Source organism: Odocoileus virginianus, chromosome 3 (assembly GCF_023699985.2).
Source record: "Odocoileus virginianus isolate 20LAN1187 ecotype Illinois chromosome 3, Ovbor_1.2, whole genome shotgun sequence".
Classification (NCBI taxonomy): Eukaryota; Metazoa; Chordata; class Mammalia; order Artiodactyla; family Cervidae; genus Odocoileus; species Odocoileus virginianus.
In genome coordinates, this window is record NC_069676.1 from 58,339,355 (window position 1) to 58,365,187 (window position 25,833).

A 25,833-nucleotide genomic window follows, 5' to 3' on the forward strand; every position below is an offset into this window, starting at 1 on the left:
AGATTCTACACATGGACATCACCAGATGGTCAATATTGACATCAGACTGATTATATTCTTTGCACCCAAAGATGGAGAAGCTCTACACAGTCAGCAAAAACAAGACCGGGGGCTGACTGTGGCTCAGATCATGAACTCCTTATTGCCAAATTCAGACATAAGTTGATGAAAGTAGGGAAAACCACTAGACCACTCAGGTATGACCTAAATCAAATTCCTTTTGATTATACAGTGGAAGTGACAGATTCAAGGAATTAGATCTGATAGACAAGACTGCCTGAAGAACTATAGATGGAGGTTCATGACGTTGTACAGGAGGCGGTGATCAAGACAATCCCCAAGAAAAAGAAATGCAAAAAGGCAAATGGTTGTCTGAGGACGCCTTACAAATAGCTGAGAAAAGAAGATAAGCTAAAGGCAAAAGAGAAAAGGGAAGATATACCCATTTGAATGCAGAGTTCCAAAGAATAGCAAAGAGAGATAAGAAAGCCTTCCTCAGTGATTAATGGAAATAGAGCAAAACAATAGAATGGGAAAGACTAGAGATATCTTCGAGAAAATCAGAGATACCAAGGTAACATTTCATGCAAAGATGAGTACAATAAAGGACATAAATGTATGGACCTGACAGAAGCAGAAGAGATTAAGAAGAGGTGGCAAGAATACACACAAGAACTATACAAAAAAGATCTTAATGACCCAGATAACCACGATGGTGTGATCACTCACCTAGAGGCAGACATCCTGGAATGCGAAGTCAAGTGGGCCTTAGGAAGCATCACTACAAACAAAGCTAGTGGAGGTGATGGAATTCCAGCTGAGCTATTTCAAATCCTGAAAGATGATGCTGTTAAAGTGCTGCACTCAATCCGCCACAAATTTGGAAAACTCAGCAGTGGCCACAGGACTGGAAAAGGTCAGTTTTCATTCCAATCCCAAAGAATGTTCAAACTACCGCACAATTGCACTCATCTCACATGCTAGCAAAGTAATGCTCAAAATTCTCCAAGCCAGGATTCAACAGTACGTGAACTGTGAATTTCCAGATGTTCAAGCTGGATTTAGAAAAGGCAGAGGAGCCAGAGAGCAAAGTGTCAACATCTGTTGGATTATAGAAAAAGCAAGAAAGTTCCAGAAAAACATCTGCTTTATTGACTATGCCAAAGCCTTTGACTGTATGGATCACCACAAACTGTGGAAAATTCTTCAAGAGATGGGAATACCAGACCACCTTACCTTACCTGCCTCCTGAGAAATCTGCATGCAGGTCAAGAAGCAACAGTTAGAACCAGATATGGAACAACAGACTGGTTCCAAACTGGGAAAGGAGTTCATCAGTCAAGGCTGTATATTGTCACCCTGCTTATTTAACTTCTATGCAGAGTACATCATGTGAAATGCCGGGCTGGATGAAGCACAACCTGGAATCAAGACTGCCAGGAGAAATATCAATAACCTCAGATAACGCAGATGACACCACCTTTATGGTAGATAGCAAAAAAGAACTCAAGACTCTCTTGATGAGAATGAAAGAGGAGACTGAAAAAGCTGGCTTAAAACTCAACATATAAAAAACGAAGATTATGGCATCTGGTCCCATCACTTTATGACAAATAGATGGGGAAACAGTGGAAACACTGACATATTTTATTTTGGGGGGCTCCAAAATCACTGCAGATGGTGACTGCAGCCATGAAATGAAAAGATGCTAGCTCCTTGGAAGAAAAGCTATGACAAACCTAGACAGCATATTATAAATCAGAGACATTACTTTGCTGACCAAGGTCTGTCTAGTCAAGGCTATGGTTTTTCCAGCAGACATGTATGGATGTGAGAGTTGGACCATAAAGAAGGCTGAGCACTGAAGAATTGATGCTTTTGAACTGTGCTGTTGGAGAAGACTCTTGAGAGTCCCTTGACCTGCAAGGAGATCAAACAAGCCCATCCTAAAGGAAATCATTCCTGAATATTCTATTGATAGGATTGATGCTGAAGCTGAAATTCCAATACTTTGGCCACCTGATGCAAAGAACTGACTCCTTAGAAACGACCCTGATGCTGGGAAAGATCGAGGCGGGAGGAGAAGGGGACGACAGAGGATGAGATGGTTGGATGGCATCACCAACTCGCTGGACATGAGTTTGAGCAAGCCCTGTGAGTTAGTGATGGACAGGAAAGCCTGGCATCCTGCAGTCCACGGGATCACAAAGAGTCAGATATGACTGAGCGACTAAATTGAACTGAAAGGAGAAACAGTGATTCCAACATATTTTCTGAAATGGGAATATTGGCTATGTTTATGGCCATGCGAAACAGTTTTCTTCAGACTTAGCCTTTGGTTGTAACTCGGCTTCAACTTTGCTATGTTAGAGGTTAACAGATAACAATGTTAATAACATTTCTAATTATGGAAATAAATGTGGCTGGGGAGCTGAAAGAGAGAGAAAAGCAGCAAATTCATAAGCTGGGTATATTTATCAGGCACTTATTTCTATCTGGATAAAGACACTGGATAGCTCACTAGTGTTATTTTGAAAAGGAGCAAGGACAGATGAGTGTCATCTCTCTTTGGAAGTGATGCTGGGAAATGAAATCATTAAAAAGCAGAAGGAAAAATAAAGAGATAAATTCTCTACTAATAAGCATAACTTGAAAAACAGCTAATTAAAGATATAGGCATCCTTTCTGCTGATTTGTGATGAATATCATGCTGAATTATGAGTCAATAAAATGGTCTATACAGAGAAAAGTTCTTGTTCTAAAATTTCAAGTACTAGATGAATCATAAAGTAAAATGTAGAAAGGTCTCAGTTCATTCATTCAAGTAATACTGAGAGTCAAAATCGCCTATTTTAATATTTAGTGCCACGTATACTCTATGTAGGGCTTCCCAGGTGGTGCTAGTGGTAAAGAACACACCTGCCAATGCTGGAGACATAAGAGATGCAGGTTCAATCCCTGGGTCAGGAAGATCCCCTGGAGGAGGGCAGGACAACCCACTCCATTACTGTTGCCTGGAGAATACATGGACAGAGGAGCCTGGCGGACTATGGTCCACAGGGTTGCAAAGAGTTGGACATGACTGAGGTGACTTAGCATGCACACACACATGCATACTCTATGTAAGGAGAGGGGATCTAGCTGAGGCACATCAGCTTTTAAAAGGAAATGTCATTTCCTTTGCATCTTGAAGAATGAGTATGCCTCAGGCAGAAAAAGAAGTATGGGCATGTCTGTCAGAAGAGTGGGATGGGAAGGAAGAATTCTAGGTAAAATGAGTAGCATATATAATTCTCCAGGAACATTAGAGTTTATGACCCATTGGATCTGCTTGGATCTCAATTAACGTGCATGATCTAGAGTATGTTAGATCTAGTCATTTTAGGGAAGATCATCACGGAAGAAAAGAGATGAGGATATTAAGGAGCTCTTAAGCTATGCCAAGGAATTTAGTTTATTCCAACATCAGAGGGACACCAAACAAGCAGCCTGCCATGATCAAAGCTAAATCTTAGAAAGATAATCCTAACTGCAAGACAGAAGATGGGCTGGAGTGGAAGTGGGGGTGAACTAAAAACAGGGAGTTAGAAAGTCAATATCACAGTCCATGTGAGAAATGATGAAACCCTCAAAACGGGCAGCAGCAGTGTGCCTGCAGATAAAGTAGAAAACTCTAGAGGTGAAATCAAGAGAATCTGAAGACTGGATGTGAAAATGAGAGTGTGGAGTCCTTTAAAGCAGGTCAAATGAGGCCACTCCAGGAAAGTGAGGGTCACTCAGAATGAAGCAAAACACTCCTACCTTAGCCGTGCTGTTGATATTATCAGGGTCCCCCTCCTCGCACTCCAAAAGAGTCACATGGGTGAGGTTCTCCACTGGATTCGTGAGAGTCAGGAGGACCTGGCTCTCCTGGGGAAAAGGAAAGGTATCTTTCAGACATTCTTCACTGCTGCCACCTAGGTCCACCTTCTTTCATGATTATATCACAAAATCATCACCCCATGTGCCCCTGCCTCCCACCATCACTCCTGAGCACCCCACCTGTACCTCTACATCATTGCATTCTTAAATGCTCATCAACTTCTATATTACTTATACACTAGTCTATATACTCTCTAGAATTGCTGTTTCACTGAAGAAATAGATCAGATTCCATAAAAAGGGCCAGTTACTAGATCCAGAAATTCTGAGAAATATACATTATCTAAGCGATTGTTTAAAGTTTTTAACTCTTACGCTACCCAGGATGTCACTAGGACTTAAAAGAAGGAAGTCCTCATGAATAAAATATAGGAGCCACAGGCCAGCCAGATGTATTAATACAGCAGAAAAAAAAAGGGGGTATATCAAGACTATAGAAGACTTTTAAGATTTCTTCAACTTTTCTGGTATGCTGTTTAGATTAGCAAAAAAAAAAAAGAAATCTTTGAAATGAACAGGGACTATAAAAGTGTCTTTATTGCTGTAGAACATTCTGTAATTTGTTGGGAGGCATGTGTGGGAGTTAAGGACTCAAAGAACAAAGAGGCTGCGGTAAGGAAGAAATCTATGACAACACACACACACACACACAGATGTTAGAGAATCATACACACACATGGTGTACACACATACACACACACACACACACACACACACACACACACAGAGGAAGAGAGCTGAAGCTACCTGTGGGGTCTAATATCTCCCTTTTTACCAGCCATAATTATACCACCATATAATGTGCACCCTGCTCCTTCTGCATATATATCAAAAATGCTAAGATCAAGAATCCCAGCTTAAGGACACTTAAAATCTCAGTCCCTTTATTATTTCAAACTTCCTTCTTTTCTGTCTCTTGCTCATTGAATCCCGTGTCAAACATGCACAGCCACCACATACACTAAGCACTTGTCTTCGATCAATTAACTCTTTCTCTTCCCTGTTAATACACATGGTACTAACCTTCATGTAGCGAAGGTTGGGAATTGACATGATTCTCACTTCTGGGATATAATTGCTGTAAGTGAATAAAAAATGTATTAATGTTCATTGCAGTCTCTTAAAAGATATGATTTCTTCTTGTTATTCAGAATATGTCAGAGAAAATTTTAAAGATTCTTCCTATCACTACAATAAGAATTTAAGACATGAAATCAAACCGGTAATGAGTTCTTTCTGAAATCTCACGTGTACCTCTATATATCCATGCACCAAGGTGGATATCTCCCTTATGTATTTATTAGATATGTCTTTTGAGATTTTTATTAATTCATTTCTGTAAATCTATACGGCAACTGGTGATAAGATCCAACACTGATTTAATAATACATTGCAGGGGTTACCAAAAACAATACCACATACTTACCAAACACTTTTACATAGCATTTACTATGTGCCAGGCAATATTTGAAGTTTGTTACAAATATTAATTCATGTAATCCTCATTGCAACTGCATTAAACAGGTATTACCATTATCCCCATTATAAAGATGAAGACACTAGGCTTAGGAGAAGCAGCCTGCTGGAAGTGGCCAGGATTCAAACCTAGGCAGACTGGCTGCAGGGTCTTGCTCTTAACTACTCTGTATGCTACCTCTCTGAATAAGACAATAGAATATTGTACTTATGTGTACTTGTTCTGGATTCAAAACCACTGGGGTTCAAATTCCAGCTTAGTATTTATACACTAAGATATTCCTTTGTAAAGAGCAGAGCAAGATATTTAGCTCTTTGTGTCTTGGTTTCTTCAATCATAAAATGAGCACACTGCAAGTTCCTTTTTATTGTGAAGAATAAATTAAACAGTATGTACAAAAAGTGCTTGGAACAAAGCACGAATAAATGTTATCATGCAAATAAATATTAACTGAAGATAAAATCTATTGCAAAAACACTTCAAGAGGGTGCATGTAGGAGGGCATCTTAGCATTATGGTATTTTAACTTCAGACTAGCTATTTTTCATGATCATCATCACAATTCTCTGAGTAATTTGATATAAAATTCAAGGGCCCCACTATCAAAGATTTGGATTTAGCTGGTCTGATTTGTGGCCAGAACGTATGTATTAAGATTCCTTGGTATCTCTGCCATGACGCCAGAAAAAAAAATACACTTTTTTCCCCAAAGAACTGCTAAGAAACTGATGTGAAGCACATCTGGCCATTCAGGATTTCTGCAAGGAGTGTAATTCTTAATTAATTCTTAATTAGGAAAGGAGTTCATACCATATGTCACTTCTGTAGTCCTAATCAGTCATGCATTAAATAACAGTAGTTAGGGAAACAGATCATACTGTATGGGGTTTTACAGTTACAAAGCATTTGCAAACATAATAGCTCATTTGATCCTTCTTAACAAACACATGAGGATGGCAGGACTGGAGTTATGCCCATTTCAGAGATGAGGAAAATCAGTTTAGACAAATTCAGTGAAAGAACCCATATCTGGCCCTCCTAGTTCCTCCCTCCTAAGTTACCAGACCAGTACTTATCTGCCATTCGACTGCCAATGATTTATTTTTAATTGTTGTATAATACTCTACACGCATGTATCTCAATTTAATCAACTATTTCTTTATTAATGGTTAATCAGTTTGACATTAAAACTGTTTCTAGCTTTTTACCATTAAAATGTTACAACATACATCTTTTAAAAATGTATCTTTATATATTACTGGTCTTTATATATTGCTTTTGTTTCTATAGAATAGATTCATGAGATAGTACTACCAGGTTAAAATGTGTATGTCATTTTGTCTTGATATTCCAAGTCACTCTCCAGAAAGACTAGCAATTCACTCTACCAACAATATGTACAGGTATGTTTACCTACATTCCCATGAGCACTCAGAACTAATATTTAAGGAAGACATATAGATGGCTAACAAACACATGAAAAGATGCTCAACATCACTCATTATCAGAGAAATGCAAATCAAAACCACAATGAGGTACCATTATACTCCAGTCAGGATGGCTGCTATCCAAAAGTCTACAAGCAATAAATGCCGGAGAGGGTGTGGAGAAAAGGGAACCCTCTTACACTGTTGGTGGGAATGCAAATTAGTACAGCCACTATGGAAAACAGTGTGGAGATTTCTTAAAAAGCTGGAAATAGAACTGCCATATGACCCAGCAATCCCACTTCTGGGCATACACACCGAGGAAACCAGATCTGAAAGAGACACGTGCACCCCAATGTTCATCGCAGCACTGTTTATAATAGCCAGGACATGGAAGCAACCTAGATGCCCATCAGCAGACGAATGGATGAGGAAGCTGTGGTACATATACACCATGGAATATTACTCAGCCATTAAAAAGAATTCATTTGAATCAGTTCTAATGAGATGGATGAAACTGGAGCCCATTATACAGAGCGAAGTAAGCCAGAAAGATAAAGACCATTACAGTATACTAACACATATATATGGAATTTAGAAAGATGGTAACGATAACTCTATATGCAAAACAGAAAAAGAGACTCAGATGTATAGAACAGACTTGTGGACTCTGGGAGAAGGTGAGGGTGGGATGTTTCAAGAGAACAGCATTGAAACATGTATATTATCTAGGGTGAAACAGATCACCAGCCCAGGTTGGGTGCAAGAGACAAGTGCTCGGGCCTGGTGCACTGGGAAGACCCAGAGGGATCGGGTGGAGAGGGAGGTGGGAGGGGGGACCGGGATGGGGAATACATGTAAATCCATGGCTAATTCATTTCGATGTATGACAAAAACTACTGTAATGATGTAAAGTAATTAGCCTCCAACTAATAAAAAAAAAAAGTTTCCTATCAAGTCTCAGCATCTTTCCATATATTTACCAGCCATTTGGAATTTCTATTCTGTGAGTGACATATTCAAATCCTTTGCCCCACCTCATCTCCCCATCCCACCCATTCCAGGGATATTCAAGTTTTATTTATCATGGAGTAGCAAATATTCTTTCTTACTCGACTGTCTCAGGACTTTGTTGTCAATTTTGTTTTTTATAACTCATATTTTTCTGCTAAGGTCAAAGCTGGCTATTTTCCTTATTAGCTTCTGGGCTTCCTGCCTTACTCAGGAAGGGCTCTCTCACCCTAAAGTCAAGACAATAATTTCCTAATTATTCTTTTTGATAGATGATTTTCATACACAAAATTCCCTTCTACTGACAAGTCCCAGTGAGTTAACATGAATTTAATTATTTTCATCCCATGCAACAAAGCACTATCAGAACATAGTTCAATAATAGTGTTATAGGATAGTCTTCCATCTGCTATATTTACAGTTTTTTACTTTATTTTTTAAAGAGATCATCCCAAACTTAGGTACTTTATCATTTGGAATGAATGACTCTCCAACCAACAACATACCACATTGCCAGAGACCATACTATTACATGTCCCTGATATAAACACCTTGGATTCTGTGTCTGTAGACTTGCCTTAAACTTCCTGTTATGTATTTCAAAACCAAAACAAGAACAGAATAGCAAGATTATTCTGATGTAGCTTCTCTCTTCTTTTTTTAAGCCAAGAGTAAGCACATTTCAGTGGGGGAAAAACAAAACAGTAACCTGAAACACCAAGCCCAAATACTCACACAGCAACCATCTGGATTTTGAATTTGATAGATGTTGGATTAAATTCTGGCTTGCTCAAATTATGTTCACATTTCTAAAATGAAAAAAAAATATAATATGTATCGGAGGAAAACAAGAATACAATCTGCTGATCCACACAGCTGTTAAACTCAGAAGCACAGCATTCAGTACAGTTTGATTTTATTTTGCTGCAAGATCACATGTATTTTAAAACAGTGTATATTACTGATAACCAAAATATAGGAAAGATGATGTTTTGGACTTCTGGAAATATGCAACCACACTATCAAATATTATAACCCTTAGTGCTTCAAATTGAAATAATAACTAACAAATACTTAAAAAAATTTTTTTTATTTTTAAATTTATTTTTGGCTATGCTGGGTCTTCACTGCCATGCACAGGCTTTCTTTAGTTGTGGTTAGAGGGCTTCTCATTGTGGTGAGTTCTCCTGTTGCAGAGCACAGGCTCTACGAGAAGGCAATGGCACCCCACTCCGGTACTCTTACCTGGAAAATCCCATGGACGGAGGAGCCTGGTGGGCTGCAATCCTTGGGGTCGCTAAGAGTCAGACACGACTGAGCAACTTCACTTTCACTTTTCACTTTCATGCATTGGAGAAGGAAATGGCAACCCACTCCAGTGTTCTTGCCTGGAGAATCCCAGGGACAGGGGAGCCTGGTGGCCTGCTGTCTATGGGGTCACACAGAGTCAGACACGACTGAAGTGACAGCAGCAGCATAGGCTCTAGGTTCTCGGGCCGCAGTAGTGGCAATTCAAGGGCTTAGTTGCTCCACAGCATGCAGGATCTTCCTGGATCAGAGACCCAGGAACCCGTTTCCCCTGCCTTGGCAGGTGGACTTGAAACCACTGAACCACCAGTGACGTCCCTAATACATATTTCTAATTAAGTGTGAACAATGTGAATTTTGCTGAGTTTTCCTCTTTCCTGTTTTCTTTTTGGCTGTGGCTTGCAGTGGCATGCAGGATCTTCCTCAATCAGGGATCGAACCCATACCCCCTGCAGTGAAAGCATGGTGTCCTAACCACTGGACTGTCAGGGAAGTCCCTTCTTTGTTTTATGTTATTATTAGTCCTTTTTAATTTCGTCTCTACTAGTCTAAAAGATATGCATTCTTGGTTTAAGTGAACTTAAACACCACAATGATTGTAGGAGGTAGGTGTAGGTACTGTAAATATTGTATTTCACAGATGATGAAAATGGGGCACGGGAAAGGTAAATAATCTGTGCAAACATCACAGAGCCAGTAAGACTTGGAGCTGGGATTTAAATCCAAGTGCTGTGATTCCAGATCTCATGCTTTAGAATAAACAATAACTTGCTTACTATCTTGAATAGGCTCCACCTATATCCAGTTAAAAATTTTTTTAACCTTAGAAAAGAAACACTATAAAGATACCAGTTACTGATCCTACTGCTCCTCTCCTCAAAGCCAACCAGTTTCTCATGTACAGCTGATGAGCATAAAAAGTATACACACACATCATCTTTCTTTTTCACAGTAACACAAAAGAGAACATTTTATATTCTTCTGCCTTTTTCACCAAATCTATCTTGGAAATTATATACCAACATACACAGAGGTATCTCTGTGTCCTATTTAACAATTCTGTAATTTATTTAACCAGACCCAAATTGATAAATGCTTCCACAATTTTGCTACTACAAATAACACAGCAATGAGTAATCTTGTATGCAAATCACTTCCCACTTGCATAAATATATCTGTAGGATAATTTCCTAAAAGTGCATTTGTTGTTTTGATGGATATTGCCAAATTGCTAACTTCTGCCAATCTGATGATTATGAAATGGTTTCTCACTGCAGTTTTAATATACAGTTCCTGATTACTGTACATGTTTGAGTATCTCTCCTCTTTACTGGGAACTGGGATTCCCTCGCCATAACTGGCACATTAGTATCTACTTGACAATTTTATAATGGGGTATTATCTTTTCCTTACTGATTTGTTATACTTCTTCACATATTCTGGATACTAATTCTCTGTCAATTACATACTTTACAAATTACTCTTCTCAGTCTATGATCTATCTTTTCATTTCTTTATGGGTTTTCCTTGTAATGGGGGTACAAATTTTAACGTGTCAAATATGTAATTTTATCCTTTATGGTTTATCTTACTATGGACTACTTACTCCCTTAACCAGAAGCCATAAAGAATATTCTTCCATATTTCCTTCTAGAAGTATTGCTCTTCATATTTACTCTTTAAAGTTTTCAAGATTCCTAAAATTGACTTCTGTGTATCGTGTTAAGTTAGAGCCCTCCCCCTTTCTCTTTCATAGAATCACTTGAGATGATTTCACAGGCTGTTCTTTCCCCAGGGACTTGAAAGGCCATTATTTGGTAAAATCAAGTTTCCCGACATGCATAAGTCTGTTTCTGCTTTCTCTATTCTGTTTCAACAGTCTATAAATCTAACATAAGCAAATACTTTTTATATGTGTGTGTGTGTGTATATATATATTCCCTCTTCTTACATAAAAAGTTATGTGCCTGCTATACACCCTGTTTTTTTGCATTTATAAATACATCCCATGTTATGACATTGTTTCTTATAGATCTGCAGTACTCACTGGGTTTATATATCCTAGTCTCTTCATATTTTGGTTTGTATTTGTACAGGTGTATCTCCAGGGAGGTTGATGGGTCAATACAATACTGATTTTTTGCCTGCTGGATCTGTCCATTTCTGAGAGACAGGTGTTAAAAGTCTCCAACTATGATGGTGGATTCATCTATTTCTCCTTATAGCTGTATCAGATTTTGCCTCACATGGTTTGACACACGATTGTTGGGCAAATGTACATTAGGAATGGTTGTATCTTCTTGGAGAACCGACCTCTTTATCATTATGTAATATCCTTCTTTAGCCCTGGTAACTGTCCTTACTTTGGAGTCTGCTCTGTCTGAAATGAATATGGCTACTCTTGCTTTCTTTTGATTAGTAGTAGCATGGTCTATTTTCTTCTTTCCTCTGGTTCCTTCCTTCCTCTATCTCTCCCTTCTTTCTTTCTATGCTTTGTTTGAATCAGGAATTAAAGTCTATACACTCTATTTGTTTGGTTGACAGGCCTAAGTCTCTTCTAATCTAATGCTGTATTATTTGATAATAGGAGCTATTAGTCATATGTCATTATTTAAATGAATTTCACCTTAGAAAGACTCAGGACCCACAGTTGCACTACCATATTTCAAGTGCTCAGTAGGCTACATGTGACTTGTGTCTAACATGCTGGACTGTACAGATAAAGGAACATCTCCATCACCACAGAAAGTTCTGTTGGATGGTATTGATCTAAAATGTTTCCTTTCCCTTTTTTGATATTTTTTCTTTTACAGTATTTCTTTTATTAATTGAAGAGACTCTGATGTTTCATAGATTTCCAGAGCCTGGATTTGCTTATTTTTCTTCTTTCTTGCTTTTATTTTTTTTTTTTGGATACCCCTGAAGCATAGGCATGGAAGGCACTTCCCCACCCTCCTCTCTCCTCCCCACAACACAGCTGGAGGGGGAGGGGAGGTCCTTGCTTTTCTTTTAAATTGATTTTTAAAGATCAGTCCTTTTTGTTTCCTCCCTACTCTCCTAAAAGCTTTATATTCTTTCAGTATTCTTTTAGGGGTTAGCAGTATGAACTTAACCTACAGATACCCCAGCTTCCACATTTGTAAAATAAGGCTAACAAAGAAGAGTACTTACCTCATTGACTTAGGGGCTTTAAGCTTATCTTGAAAGCTTTAGAATAGTGCCTGCACACTGGAACATTCTCTATAAACATTTTCTAGTTACTACTTTCCGGAGGTTTTGATACTGACCAGATGCCAACTGCATTTATTTTTGCTTTTCTCTTACACAATGACAACCCTACAGACAGGAATACTTACTCGGCAGCGCAGGGACCGTTTGATCAGAAGATGCTTATGACGAGGATAGAGCTGTGAGGCACAGACTGGCTGGAAGTCAGGCTGTAAGAGGCGCTGCTGAAGGGTGGTCACTAGCATGAAAGGCAGAAACCATGCTTAGTTTAAGTGACTTGCTCAAAATCAGATGTATACGTGATGACTACACAAAATAACACTGCCTTTATGACTAGCACTCTTTAAAACAAAAAAATGGAAATTTGACAGACATTTCTTCAAAGGATTACCTCTATCTTATTTTCTGCATGATTCATTTTAGTACTAACAACTACATTAAAAATCTCATATCAAAAATAAAAATCACAAGGCACAGAAGTAACAAAAACAGAATTAGATGTAAAACAGAAACAAAGTAGAATCATGTATAAAATTACCCTCTGTTAAATTTACTGGTCTCGTGTAATAGTCTTCAGGTAGAGGTTCCACTTCATCTACAGCCTGAGCTGGCTCAATTTTTATCTCCTTCTGGTCCTCTCCTTCTTTAAGGCTAAAAGATAAAAGCAGTCATTTCTCAAGGTTCCACCTAAAAGTCCATGATATTGCTAACTAAAGTACTCCTCTATTGTAGAATAGTCTTTCTGGCTAGGTTTTTCCTAAGTATGAGCATCTTCTTCCCCACTGGCAACTGTTACTTTAAAACCACAGTGCTTCAATATTCATTTTGATACCAGCTTTATCCCTCAAAGTCATTTAATGTCCAAACTTACGAAAGTCCAGCAAGGGTACTGATGGTTGTACCAGCTCTTGGTCGCTGAAGCCGGGTTCCAAGACCGTATTTGTCCTAAACAGAGTTAAGATATTTCTCTTAGAAATTCTATTTTTATATATGCTATGTATCAAAATAAAGAATTTGGGGAGGGACAGCATGAGAAGCTCAGGGAAATAAGCAAAAAAAAAAAAAAAAAAAAGCTAATAAATGCTTCTTTTAAAGAGAGTAAGTGTAGCCCCACATCATCTTATTCTCAAAATGGCAACAAAAGCACCAAACATGGAGATTGAAACTACATTAATACAGTGAAAATGAGCAAAATGTGATTTTTAATCTAAAAATATCTAAGCAATGGCTTAGACCAGAAAACTATGTGAAGTATCTAAGACACACGATGAATGTCTTCTCGGAACACCAGTGATCATCTGCTAACTTTAGGGTCAGCAAGAATGATAAAATAACTTACCACTACATGAATAGTATGTTGCTGTAGGCCCCAAAATAGCAGCAGGTTGCAACAGAGACAAAAAAATGCAGGGTAAGATAGAAGCAAGCTCATACAGCAGGCAGGTCATGGGGGAGTTGGGAGAGTGACAAACACACTTAATGCAAAGTCCTCCCTGAATACACTGCTACATATGCTGATTAGACCACTGGGTTGTTCAAAAAACTCACTGAGATGTCATAAAAGTCTCTGGCAAATGTGGATGCTTTGCAAGTTGTAATGTTTTACTAAATTCTAAAAGACATTTTTATATGACTCTTACCAATTCTTAGGGTTTTAATGGCTTAACTAATTCTCAGGCAGAAGCAGTACAAGAATTTATTTAACCATTAGAAGTCCCATTCCCTTCAGTGTAAAACGGGAATATACCACCTACTACACAGGACTGTTGTGAGGATTAAACACAGTAATACGTATAAAGAACTCAGCACTGAGTTTGATATATCACTTCCATTCAAGAAACATTATTTATTAAATGCCAACCTGCTTGGCTCCAATCAAACACACAAAAAATACATTATTCTGGGAGCAAATAAAACTTGGGGAGACAATAGCAAAAGTTTCAAATCCTAATTTCTCACTTCTAATTGGTAGTTTACAAACTAGTAGAGAATAACTTTGATCAATAATTTCTATCAAAATTACACCTGCATATATTACTACTTACTTAACCACAAAAAAGCTCAGTATAAAAGTCAGTATTTTTCACACTGGAGAAATATTGGGAGGTGCCAAAAAATTATGATAACTAAAGCCCAGAAATCACTATTACCAGGATGCCAAAGGTGGGTGGACTACATGTGTAACATGAATAAAATCTACCATTTGTTCATATTCTTCTGACTTTCTGTAATATGCAAAAGCTGTAAACATGGGTGCCTACAAAACTAATAGTAGCCTCTTTAGGAAATAAGAAGATGATAGAGGGGAGTGATGGAGAAAGAAACACAAATGTACTTAAAACTCAAAGAACTCAAACAGAACTAATGATATAGCAAAAGCATATCCATTGGACTTAAACACCTATCACCTGAGGGACCTTTTTTTGCTAGCCATCATTCAGGAATCTAGAGACAATGGCCACTGTCTGAAATGTTCACCACTCTTATACCATACTGGTCTTGATCAGTGAATTAGAAATTCCTCTTTGGACCAAGTTCTCACCGAAAAAGCCAAAGGCATATAGTTTCTACGCCGTGCCAGTTTCTTGCGATCTCGCTCAACCTTCTCCTTCTGAGCAAGTTGCTGGTAATACTCAATCAGTTTGTTCATCTGTAAGAAATCAAAATATTTGAAACAGCTAACAAGAAGCTTAGGAAATTCATCAACTAAACTGACTAGACATATAATGAATAGAAAAGACACATTAAAGTGGGCAAGTTTCTCTTCCCAGAAGAGAATTTGTCTTCCTTACATGATCTATTTTCAGAATTGAAATGGAACTTTCAAGTTCAACAACAGAAGAAATGAGCAATGAAAAGGCTTGAAAATTCCACGTTCTCTTTTCACTGCTCTTTTATTTCACTGCTTACTTCCCCTCACAACCACTCCTATTTTTCTGGCATGGCCACAGGACCATTATTTCCAACAATGTGACATTTCATACTCGATTTTCTCCTCAACTCCAACACATATTTTCATTTCAAAAATATACTTTAATCGTAAAAGCCATACAAAGTTCAAGCAATATAGAAATATAAAGAATAGAAAGTAAAATTTCTCTTTATCTCTCGTGCCCACGTTCACCCTTCTCCTCACCACAGGTATCCACTACTACAGGTGAGAAATCTTTCTTACACACAGGCACAGGTATGATATTATATTCTGCATACATTAAAAAATGCATGCATAGACATACAATTTTTATATGTGCAAAATAAATATAGGTCTTTATATTTTCCATATAAGGGGGAAAAACTTGCTCTTTTAAAACTTTTTCACTTTACGTGTGAATTTTCCACTCAGTACATATATTAATAGATTTACCTCATTCTTTTTAAAAGTTGCATCTTATTAAATGGCACAGGTGTCCTAAAGGTATTTAACCATTTCCTCTGAGAGCACGTAAATGGTCTCCTGATACCCACTCTTGTTCTCTCAACTCAATAGTAATTATTTTTTAGAAACACTTATCTGATCCTGTCAGCTCTTCTGCTTTAAAGGCTTCTCAAATGCCTTAACTTGGTCCACATGGTTCTGCAGTTTGGCCCCAAATCCTTTTCTCCCTTCACCTACCGCAACGCTCCACTCTGGCGCACTTGCCCACTGGTCTACAACTTGCTCCTTCCACTTACAAGCTCTTTGCCTTGAGTGTTCCTCCACCCTGAATCCTTTCCCTTCTCTTGCCTGTTGTCCTCAGATCCTAGTGCAATCCTCAGATGTAGACTAATCTAGTTCAAATTCCCTATAATAAATGCTTACACACACAGGTTCTCTCTCCTTCACATTACTTTGAGTTTTTCCTTTATCTGGGGATTAATTGATTTTGTTTTCCCATCAGTCTTAAACTCTGTGAGAGGAAAGGTCATATATTCCTATTGCTCAGCATGCTCCCTGGCACACAGATGGAGCATATGCTTGATAACTCCTTGGTAACTGAATATACAGATTTTTGTGCATGAGTACAGGTATTTCTGTAGGTCAGAGTCCAGGAAGTAGATACTGCTAAGAGACCAAGAAAGCTGTACTAGTTCACACTGACAATAGTATATGTGAAAAGGTCCAACTGGATACACTCCCATCCAGAATATTTTCAGTATTTCTAATTTTAGCTGAGGTCATAAGTGAATAATTGTAAGTTATTATTTAATTTCCAGTTTGACTATACAACTTCATTTCAGCATCTTTCTAATATTCTGCTTCCAAGGCAACAAAATCAGTCCTAATGTACACTGCAGAGATCAATTCACTGTGAACTATTAAAGGATGTCTAAATCATGACTGCTACTGATTCCAAAAGCATCTTCTAAATTAGTGGTGTTTCCAAACTTAAGATATGCTGATATGTTTACAGGTTGAGGATATGGTATTTCTGAGAACAAATGGACCCTGTAACTTAGTTTGTGGGTATACGGAAATCAGAAACGTATTATTTCCTTTTTCCAATTCACAAGAGTACAGAAATAAAATTACTCTTAGGTTTCTCTATTAACTTAAGTCAGGCTGGAAAAAACTGCCATTATGATTTAATGTCTTACACAAGAAGCACTTTCTAAGTGTAAAAGACACCAAAACACACATCATAGATTTATAAGCCTAAGCCATATTCACTAATAAAATGGTCTTTTTCCTCATCTTTCCTCATGTCATCCTCTCACTGATGACCCTTTACTTACCCGTTGCGTGTGAGGATTTTCAGGTTCCTGCCAACCACCACTAGCTGAAAAATAAAGGAATATTAAACAAGGTTTACATAATCTGATTTTATTTTCACAAAAACAGGTCATCTGCAGGCCACAGACTTAAACTTAAAAACATAAAATCACAGAATTTTCAAGAAAGATTCCTAGAAATTACATAGGCCAGAGTGCTCAAAATCAAATTCTTTCTTTAAATATAATGATGGTGATAATAACCACCACTAGGACCACCTCTACAACTAATACATGTATAATTTCTCTGCCAGGTATGTGAAATGTATCAAACTTCATTTTATTCTCATAATAACTCTCTGAGGTAGAGACTTTCATTATTAGTCTTATTTCACAAATGAGGAAATTGAAGCTCAGAGAGTTAAATAACTTGCCCAAAGTCACAGAGACAGTAAGCAATAAAGCCAGAATTCAAACCCAGGCAGTCTGTCCCCAGAGAATTTGCCCTTACCTCCAATATTGTGCAATTTCTATGTTCTATGACCTTGGTTTAGAGAAGAGTTTCTTAACATAAGAAACAAAAGCACAAACAAATCATAAAGGAAAAAGTTATTCCAGAAAGCTGAAAGTAAAACCGTAAGTGATACTTTCAACAAATGGTACTGTAACAATTTACACAAATTTATAAAAAGTTAAGCTCAACCCTTACACCTCACATTTACAATATTTACCCTGAAATTGTAATAAAGTTACACTTAAAAGCTGAAACATAATACTCCTAGAAGAAAACAAAAGTGAAAATCTTAACAACCTTAGGTTAAGCTAATTTCTTCACTAGGACACAAAAGGGACAAATTATTAAAAAAAAAAAATTGATAAACTGAACCTCGTCATAATTAAAAACTTGTGTTTTTCAAAAGATACTGTTGAGAAAATAAAAAGGCAAGCCACAGACTGGGAGGTAATATCTGCAAAACATATATTCAACAAAGGGCTTGTATCCACAATATAGAACTCTCATAACTCAACAAAAAGATGAAAGATCAGTTTAAAAATAGGCAAATAGGCAAAAGATTTGTACAAACACTTCACCAAAGAAAATACACAGATGGCAAATAAGCATATTAAGAAACTGCAACTTAAAACCACAACGAAGTATCACTACACTTACTAGAATGGCCAAAATGAAAAAGACCAACAATACTAATGGTTACTGAGGAACTGGAACTCTCCTCCATTGCTGGTGAGGACCTGAAACTGTACAACCACTTAGAGACACAGTTTGACAGTTTTCAGTCAAGGTAAACAAACACTTAACTCAGCAATTCAATTCCTAGGTAAATACTCACGAAAAATGAAAATACATATTTACACTAAAATTTGTAGGCAAATGTTCATATCCAGTTTTATTCATATGAGCCTCAAACTGGAAAAAATTTCAATGTCTATCAACTGCAGAATGAAAACAAAATATGGTATACCCATACAACAGGGTGAGCGAGCGAAGCCGCTCAATCGTGTCCAACTCTTTGTGACCCCATGGACACCAGGCTCCTCCGTCCATGGGATTTTCTAGGCACGAGTACTGGAGTGGGTTGCCATTTCCTTCTCCAGGGAATCTTCCCGACACAGGGATCGAACCCAGGTGTCCCGCATTGTAGACAGACGCTTTACCATCTGAGCCACCAGGGAAGTCGAATACAACTCAAAAACAAAAAAAGCAAAACCATGAAAGAATCTCAGAAGCATTATACTAAGAGAAAGAAGCCAGACACAAAAGAGTAAAACACTCCAACAATGTAAACTTCTAGAAAAGGCACAATTACAGTAAAAGAAAGTAGTTGTAGTCAAGGGCCAGGAGGTGCAGGGAAGGAACTGACTCCACAGGAGCATGAGAAAACTTTTTTGGGGTGACAGAAATATTCTGTATCATCACTGTGGAGGTGGCTAAGTGGCTATACACATTCGTCCAAAATCAAAGAATTCGACACTTAAAATTGCTGAGTTTCATTATAGGTAAATTATATCTCAATAAAGCTAAGCCAAAAAAGGGGAAAATACTATGAGGTGCCATTTCACAACCATGAGTTTAGAAAATCTTGAAAGAAGTCCAACAGTACCAAGAGCTGCCAAGGATGTGGAGCAATGAATAGTTTACTCATATATTTGTGGGAGCAAAAATTGGTAATCATATTTTGGAGAGCTAATGATGTACACGTCTTACAACCAGCAATTTTACTTTAAGTTATGCAGAGAAACCCTTGCTCCTGTGACAGGAAACACATGTAAGAATGAGTCTAACAGCACTGTCGTCAGAAGCAAAAAATTGAAAACAACCTAAATGTCCATTTGGAAGAGACTAAAGAAGCAAACTGTGGTTAAGTCAGGCATGAATCACTTACTATCACTACTATATACCACAAACAAACTTGATAGAAATAAGCTGTAGCAGGATACATAAAACAAGGTTCTATTTGTTTCAAGTTGAGAAACACATTTGCTAATGGCTACATACTATGTGGAGAACTGCAAAAATATGCAAAGAACTGATGAAAACCTGAATTCAAGACTGATGACCATCTCTCTCTAGGAAACAGAACACAGATGGAATGGGAGGAAGACTATACTGGGCTTACACTGTTTTGGTTCTGTTTAATTTCTTAAGCTGAGTGGTAAGTTCATGAATGTGTATTATTTTTATAAAAATAACTTTTTTTCCCAAATAAAAACGACTCCTGTTGACAGTGACACTGTAACTCTTGGCAGGAAATGGCAGCAGCAACAACCTTTAGTACAATATTTATATTTTAAAAGTTGCTTTACTTAAGGCAAACATGAAAAATAATTATGTGAAAAAAATGTTTCAGTAATATTTTAGAAAAATCTTAAGTTTTACCTAATTGCATTTTTAGAACTGCTGATTGATTCTAAACACAAATTTGAGAGCCATTATGATCTCATTATAAGTTTTTGCACATTACTGACACAAGGGCTTACTTATAAATAAACAAATAGTTGTAACTAAAGTGGTTTCGGGGCTTCTCAGATACCAATGACATCATGGAAGAAATGAAATTATCTGTACTTCTTAAGAGCTCCGACTATTCACTGTCAACATACCCTTAGAGGAGCTAGATTTCTAGAAATAAGCACAGGCTTTAAATTCTAAAAAATAAATTATCCAATCCTAATGGTTTATAGTCCAAAAAGTATCAAAAAAAAGATTTACAGAGTAACAAACTGAGAAATCTATTTGGATTTCTTGGTTTTGTTTAATCTGATAAAAAGAAACAAAATACAAACATGGAAAAAATACACTTTAACTCACTGAACTAAGTGCCACTTTGAGGTTGTTTTTCACATCTAACTTAAATTCTTTTTTTTTTTTTTCTAACTTAAATTCATAAACAAATTTAAACAATCTATTTGCTACACCGACATTAAGACACAAATATTTACTGACAATGTAAAAAGATGGTACAGAAATCATATTTCAGGAAATACCTACCCACCAACAAACACGTTAAGAAACTTGTTTGTTAACTTTCTGTTTTTGAAGAATGTTTTATCAAAATAATGTATGAAATTAGGAAAATAATCAAGAGCTCAGGCATTCTACACCAAGGGCAAACTCAAGAAAATCAAGAATTAAGTTTTAAGAACAGAGTTGAATCTGAAAGAACTTCACCCATTTTTACTACCAAATTATATGAGAAACTATAGGAAATTTTTACCTAATGTCCATCTTCATTTGAGTTACATCAAATAACATAATTTTTTAATTGGCTTCCTCATGTACTAGTAAGCTGATATTTTTTCAAACTTTAAACATTTTGTATTGGGGTATAGCCGATTAACAATGTTGTGGCAGTCTCAGGTGAACAGCGAAGGGACTCAGCCATATATACACATGTACCCATCCTCCTCCAAACCTCCCTCTCATCCAGGCTGGCACATAACACTATACATGTGCTATACAACAGGTCCTTGATGGTAAGTTGACATTTTTAATGAAAACCTAAAAATGGTAATTTTTAACAAGTCTAAAAAACTTCAGAAAATTAATGAAATTTCAGAAAGAAAAAAGACAATGGAGAGTTAGCAGTGCTACTTTTTATATAAAAAATAAATAGCAACTCAAGATTCTGAACTGACTGTAATAAAGAGTGTTTCTCTGTTATTAACCATGGAGTACAGAAAATGAAAAAATAAAGGAAGCTTCCTAATAAAGATTAAGTGCAACCTCTGCTTTGAAACACAAAAATGATGGAGAGGTAATTAACATTTTAGACTGTCTTTAGGTCCAAACACACATAACTTTTCTGTATCGCTTATGATATATATGGAGAAGGAAATGGCAACCCACTACAGTGTTCTTGCCTGGAGAATCAGGGATGGGGGAGCCTGGTGGGCTGCCGTCTATGGGGTCGCACAGAGTCAGACACAACTGAAGTGACTTAGCAGCAGCAGCAGCAGCATGATATATATAGATGTCTCTTTAAGCATGTGTTTGAATGCTCCAGGATAGATACCTGGACATGGAATTTTTGGATAAAAGAATAAAAGCAATTTAAAAGCTTAATAAATGTCAAATTGCTCTCTAAGGTGGTAGCAGACAAAAAAACTTTTCCTATATTTCTGTCACACTACCAGATTTTTACAATTTTGCCAAATCAATGGACTAAGTTTTAATATGCATTTTCCTGATTACTAGTAAAACTGAAACATATCCTTTTGCATATTTATTGACTTTAAAAAATCATCTCACCAAGTTGTGTGCAAAAAATAAATTCCAATGATTTGTGCACATTTTGGTTATTGAACATTTTTATATCCATTTCTGAGGGCTACTGTTCATATTCTTTGACAATTTTTTTTTTTTCTTGAGTAGCTTCCCTACTGATTTATAAGGGTTTCTTATTTTTGGTTATTTATCTGTAGTCTGTTAAATATGATATAAGATTTGCCACTTTAATCCTTTAAGTTTGTTCATGGTGTGTTTCACCATCAGCAGCAATTATTTTTTATGAAGAACATTAATCTTTTGATTCTAAAAAAACCTGTCAGATATATAAATGCTATTTTACCAACCTTAAGAATAGCCAGTTTTCAATGAAATATCATGGTCATAAATGTGAGAATTTGGGAACATAGAAGTTTAGTGGCAGAATACTCTGAATTTATCACCTACCTCCCAACAAGTAACATAATTCATGATTTGTGTACAACTGCAACTCTGCTGATTTCACAAAATCTCATGCTGAAGTCCATCTCACTCACCCACAGATTTATCTGCCATGCCCACATCTCTAGACGTCCAGCGACAAAATCCACAGGCCAAATAGTACGCTTTCTTCATGGTGGTCTTGGCTGGGTCATCTGGAAGCTGTGTGGAGATGCTTGTTGCCCGAGTGGAAAGGGTATGCATACAGCCAGGACAGTCAAAGCAGTTGGCACATCTAAAATACAACAAACAACCACTGATTCATTCAACAAGTATTTACCAAGCACCTACTATGTTCAAGATATTGTTCTATATGTCAGGAATTCAAAAGAGAACTATAAGGGAAGGGTGACTCTCAAACAAAAAGAAATCAAAAGTACTCTGAAGAGACTCTTATAAACTGTTTTAAAATTTCAAAGGCATTACATGCTAATTATTTTTTAAAACGTGCAGTCATCACCAAAGTTCCTGAATAACTACAGCATGACCCAAGCCTATTCACAGAGGGGATCACTGTTAACAGTCTGGAGTTAACTTTTAGACTCTTCTTATGCTTGCACAGACCACAAAGATTCTGTGGGACAAAGAAACGTCACAGCTTATGACTTTAGAGAGGACAGACCAATTGCACAATGGAAAACTGACAGGCAACAATTCAATAAGCTCTGACACTGGGTTTGGAAAATAATTGCTTGTTTGCTATGCCAGAGAGCTGAAACAGATACCAAATAATGCTACCAAGGTGAAATGGTTCAGAAGGGTGGCATTTTCAGGGCTTTCGGCTCTCTTCAGGCATTACTTTTCCTAGTGGACCAGTCAACATTCCCCTACAGGGGCCTCCATGCCTTTTTGTTTTTCTAGTAGAAAGTTTTCTACTTTCCTACCACCTGAGATTATCAAGATTGTACCTACCTTCAGTCAGAGACTTGCTCTAAAGTCCTATAACTCCAATTTTCTGTGATATTTTGCTACTGGACAATATTCTCAAGTAAGGATAATAACAGTACCTACCTTAAAGGGATAAGGACTTCCCTGGTGGCTCAGACGGTAAAGTGTCTGTCTACAATGAGGGAGACCAGGGTTCGATCCCTGGGTCGGGAAGATACCCTGGAGAAGGAAATGGCAACCCACTCCAGTACTATTGCTTGGAAAATCCCATGGACGGAGGAGCCTGATAGACTACAGTCCATGGGGTCGCAAAGAATCGGACGCGACTGAGCGACTTCACTTTCACTTTCACTTAAAGGGATACTTTAAGGATTAAATGACAAAATAAATGTATGGATGGCATACAAAGCTGGTTTATATGGAGCTGTTTCTCCAGGACAGGAAGGACAAATAGTGGTTTATATCCATGGAGGTACAAAGGTGTGACTGGTTGCAAAGGACTTCCACACCATGCTAAAAATCAAAATGGCACCAGTAACAATGAGCATATCTATTACTCAGATCTTGGTTTTTAACACCAATCTCTAGTAAAAGGTACCAGGACTCCTTGGAGAAATGGCTCTGGAACAGAAAACACAGATGAGCCTGGAGTAAGTAGGAAGTTCTCAAACAACTGAATAACGCTTCCCTCCCCCTCAATGCCATAAAATGATGGGGGTATGCCAAAGGGAGACAGAAATCTACTAAAAAAGGGTTATAAGAGCCAAAGCTGGAACAACCTGAGTTAAAAAAAAATAGTAGTATTGGAGTATAATCTAAAGTATACAAAAATATTCACAAGTCCACGCTGCTTTAAGTAAATGATTAAATAAATAAAAAAGGGAAAAGAGAAAAATCTTCCATGCAAAAGAATTCCAAGTAATTCATGAAGACAGCTCTCGTGGAAGGGAAGCATAACTTGCTACTAGTTAAGTGTGGGCTGTATTAGTACATTTCCTTCCAAGAGTATGATATGGAAAAGGAAAAAAAGAAAAGAGTAACTTAACATCAGAAAAATCTGACAAACAATAGCTCAAGCCAAGTAATCAAGGTTAACATCTGCAGTGAAAAGTCATATTGATGGTATATACCCCTGATATGATGTGGTAAGAGATGCACTTTACCTATGTGATCCTCTTCCCCAAAACACATTCTCTCAGATGATGACAAAAGCATCAGACAACTTCCAATCAAGGGATATTCTACAAAATATCTTACCAGTACTTCTCAAAACCAAGGAAAGTCTAACAAATTTTCACAGTAAGAGGAGCCTAAAGAGATATGACTATTAAATACAATGTGGGTATCCTGAATAGGATCCTAGAACAGAAAAATGAGATCAGAAGAAAAATTGAGGAAATCTAAATTTAATAATAATGCTACCAATAACATTCATTAATTGAGACAAATAATACCATACTAATAGATGACATTTACAATAGGGGAGAATGGGTAAAGATTAAAGGGAATTCTCTCTATCATCTTCACAGTTATCTTAAGTCCAAAACTGTTATAAAATACAATTTTTTTTTTTTAGTGGGAGTGTCATCTTTGGCAAAAAATGATGCTAAAAAAAGAAAAATAGCTAATTTCATGTGTTTTCTTACCAGCTATTAAAATTTAGCTGTGGAAAATAGGAAAAATGGATCCCATCTTACCTGTTCTTTTTTAGTTTGGCTTCAGCCGATGGCATATTTTCTAAACAACTGGGACAATAATGGGAGTCCACCTAGAATGAAACAAGAAATCAAAAAATCATCTTGGCTTGTGTACATACCTATAACAAATAGTGAAATTTAAAATACATTATTCTGCAGCAGAAGGTGAGAGACCATCGTTCTGGCAAAGAACTTGCACTGTTTCCAACATAGGGTTTATTCTTATAAAAATCACCTGTTTTTTTCTTAACCTCTCAATTTCCTGAAATCCTTCTATTTTTCTTTTCTGTATTTTCCTATTCCCTTTCACCAGGGTTTTATGTATTAGACATGTTAAAATACATTTATGTTAAAGAAGACTCTAACAAATAATCCAATTTATGAGCTGTGATCAAATATCCTTTTATCTACTCTAGCTTTATGGGACTGCAATAACTGGACCACACTTTAATGGTTAAGAGAGATTTTAAAAGTTCTCTCATTACTGACATGTAACTGACATGTTCACTAAAGAAAAGCATAAATTAACAGTTACAAAGTTAGCTACAGTCAACCAACTAGAGATTTTTAAATGGCAAATTAAGCCACTAAGTTAATAAGATAGTCTTATTGTATTTAGCTCGAAAACATAGTATAAAAATTAAATTCACTGTATTTTTTTAAGGACTGAATAATTATTTCCTTTAATGTAGGAAGACCCTATTTGATAATTCTAGAACTCTGGGCATCTGCAGATGGAAAGACAGATTCACCCGAACATAAATACTATGACAGAAACTGGTTTCTGTTTTTATCATCTGCTTATAAACAGAACCCCTTTGAAAGATAAAGTTGCTGCTCAAATAGTCACCAGGAACACAAAATACAGTACTGTTAACTTATATTTGCAGTTACTCATCATTCACTACTTTTTGTTCCTTTCTGAATTATGCTCCTCTCTTCAAGTGCAGCTCCAATTCCAGG

General features: G+C 37.0%; 1 protein-coding gene across 4 annotated transcripts in view; it reads right to left on the bottom strand.

The window, feature by feature from the left end:
* Positions 1–25,833, bottom strand: part of DCTN4 (dynactin subunit 4) — a 33,675-nt gene that overhangs the window by 5,915 nt on the left and 1,927 nt on the right. For 2 of the 4 annotated variants that reach the window (XM_020885123.2, XM_020885125.2), the window contains exons 2-12: positions 24,871–24,941; positions 22,342–22,520; positions 17,086–17,129; positions 14,915–15,022; positions 13,712–13,732; positions 13,244–13,317; positions 12,911–13,023; positions 12,501–12,610; positions 8,572–8,645; positions 4,945–4,999; positions 3,802–3,909 (exon numbers count right to left, since the gene is read on the bottom strand). In XM_020885123.2, the coding sequence (XP_020740782.1) occupies positions 3,802–3,909; positions 4,945–4,999; positions 8,572–8,645; positions 12,501–12,610; positions 12,911–13,023; positions 13,244–13,317; positions 13,712–13,732; positions 14,915–15,022; positions 17,086–17,129; positions 22,342–22,520; positions 24,871–24,941 (957 nt within the window). The remainder of the gene's footprint in view (positions 1–3,801; positions 3,910–4,944; positions 5,000–8,571; positions 8,646–12,500; positions 12,611–12,910; positions 13,024–13,243; positions 13,318–13,711; positions 13,733–14,914; positions 15,023–17,085; positions 17,130–22,341; positions 22,521–24,870; positions 24,942–25,833) is intronic. The other 2 variants (XM_070465648.1, XM_020885124.2) reach the window with 2 other exon arrangements.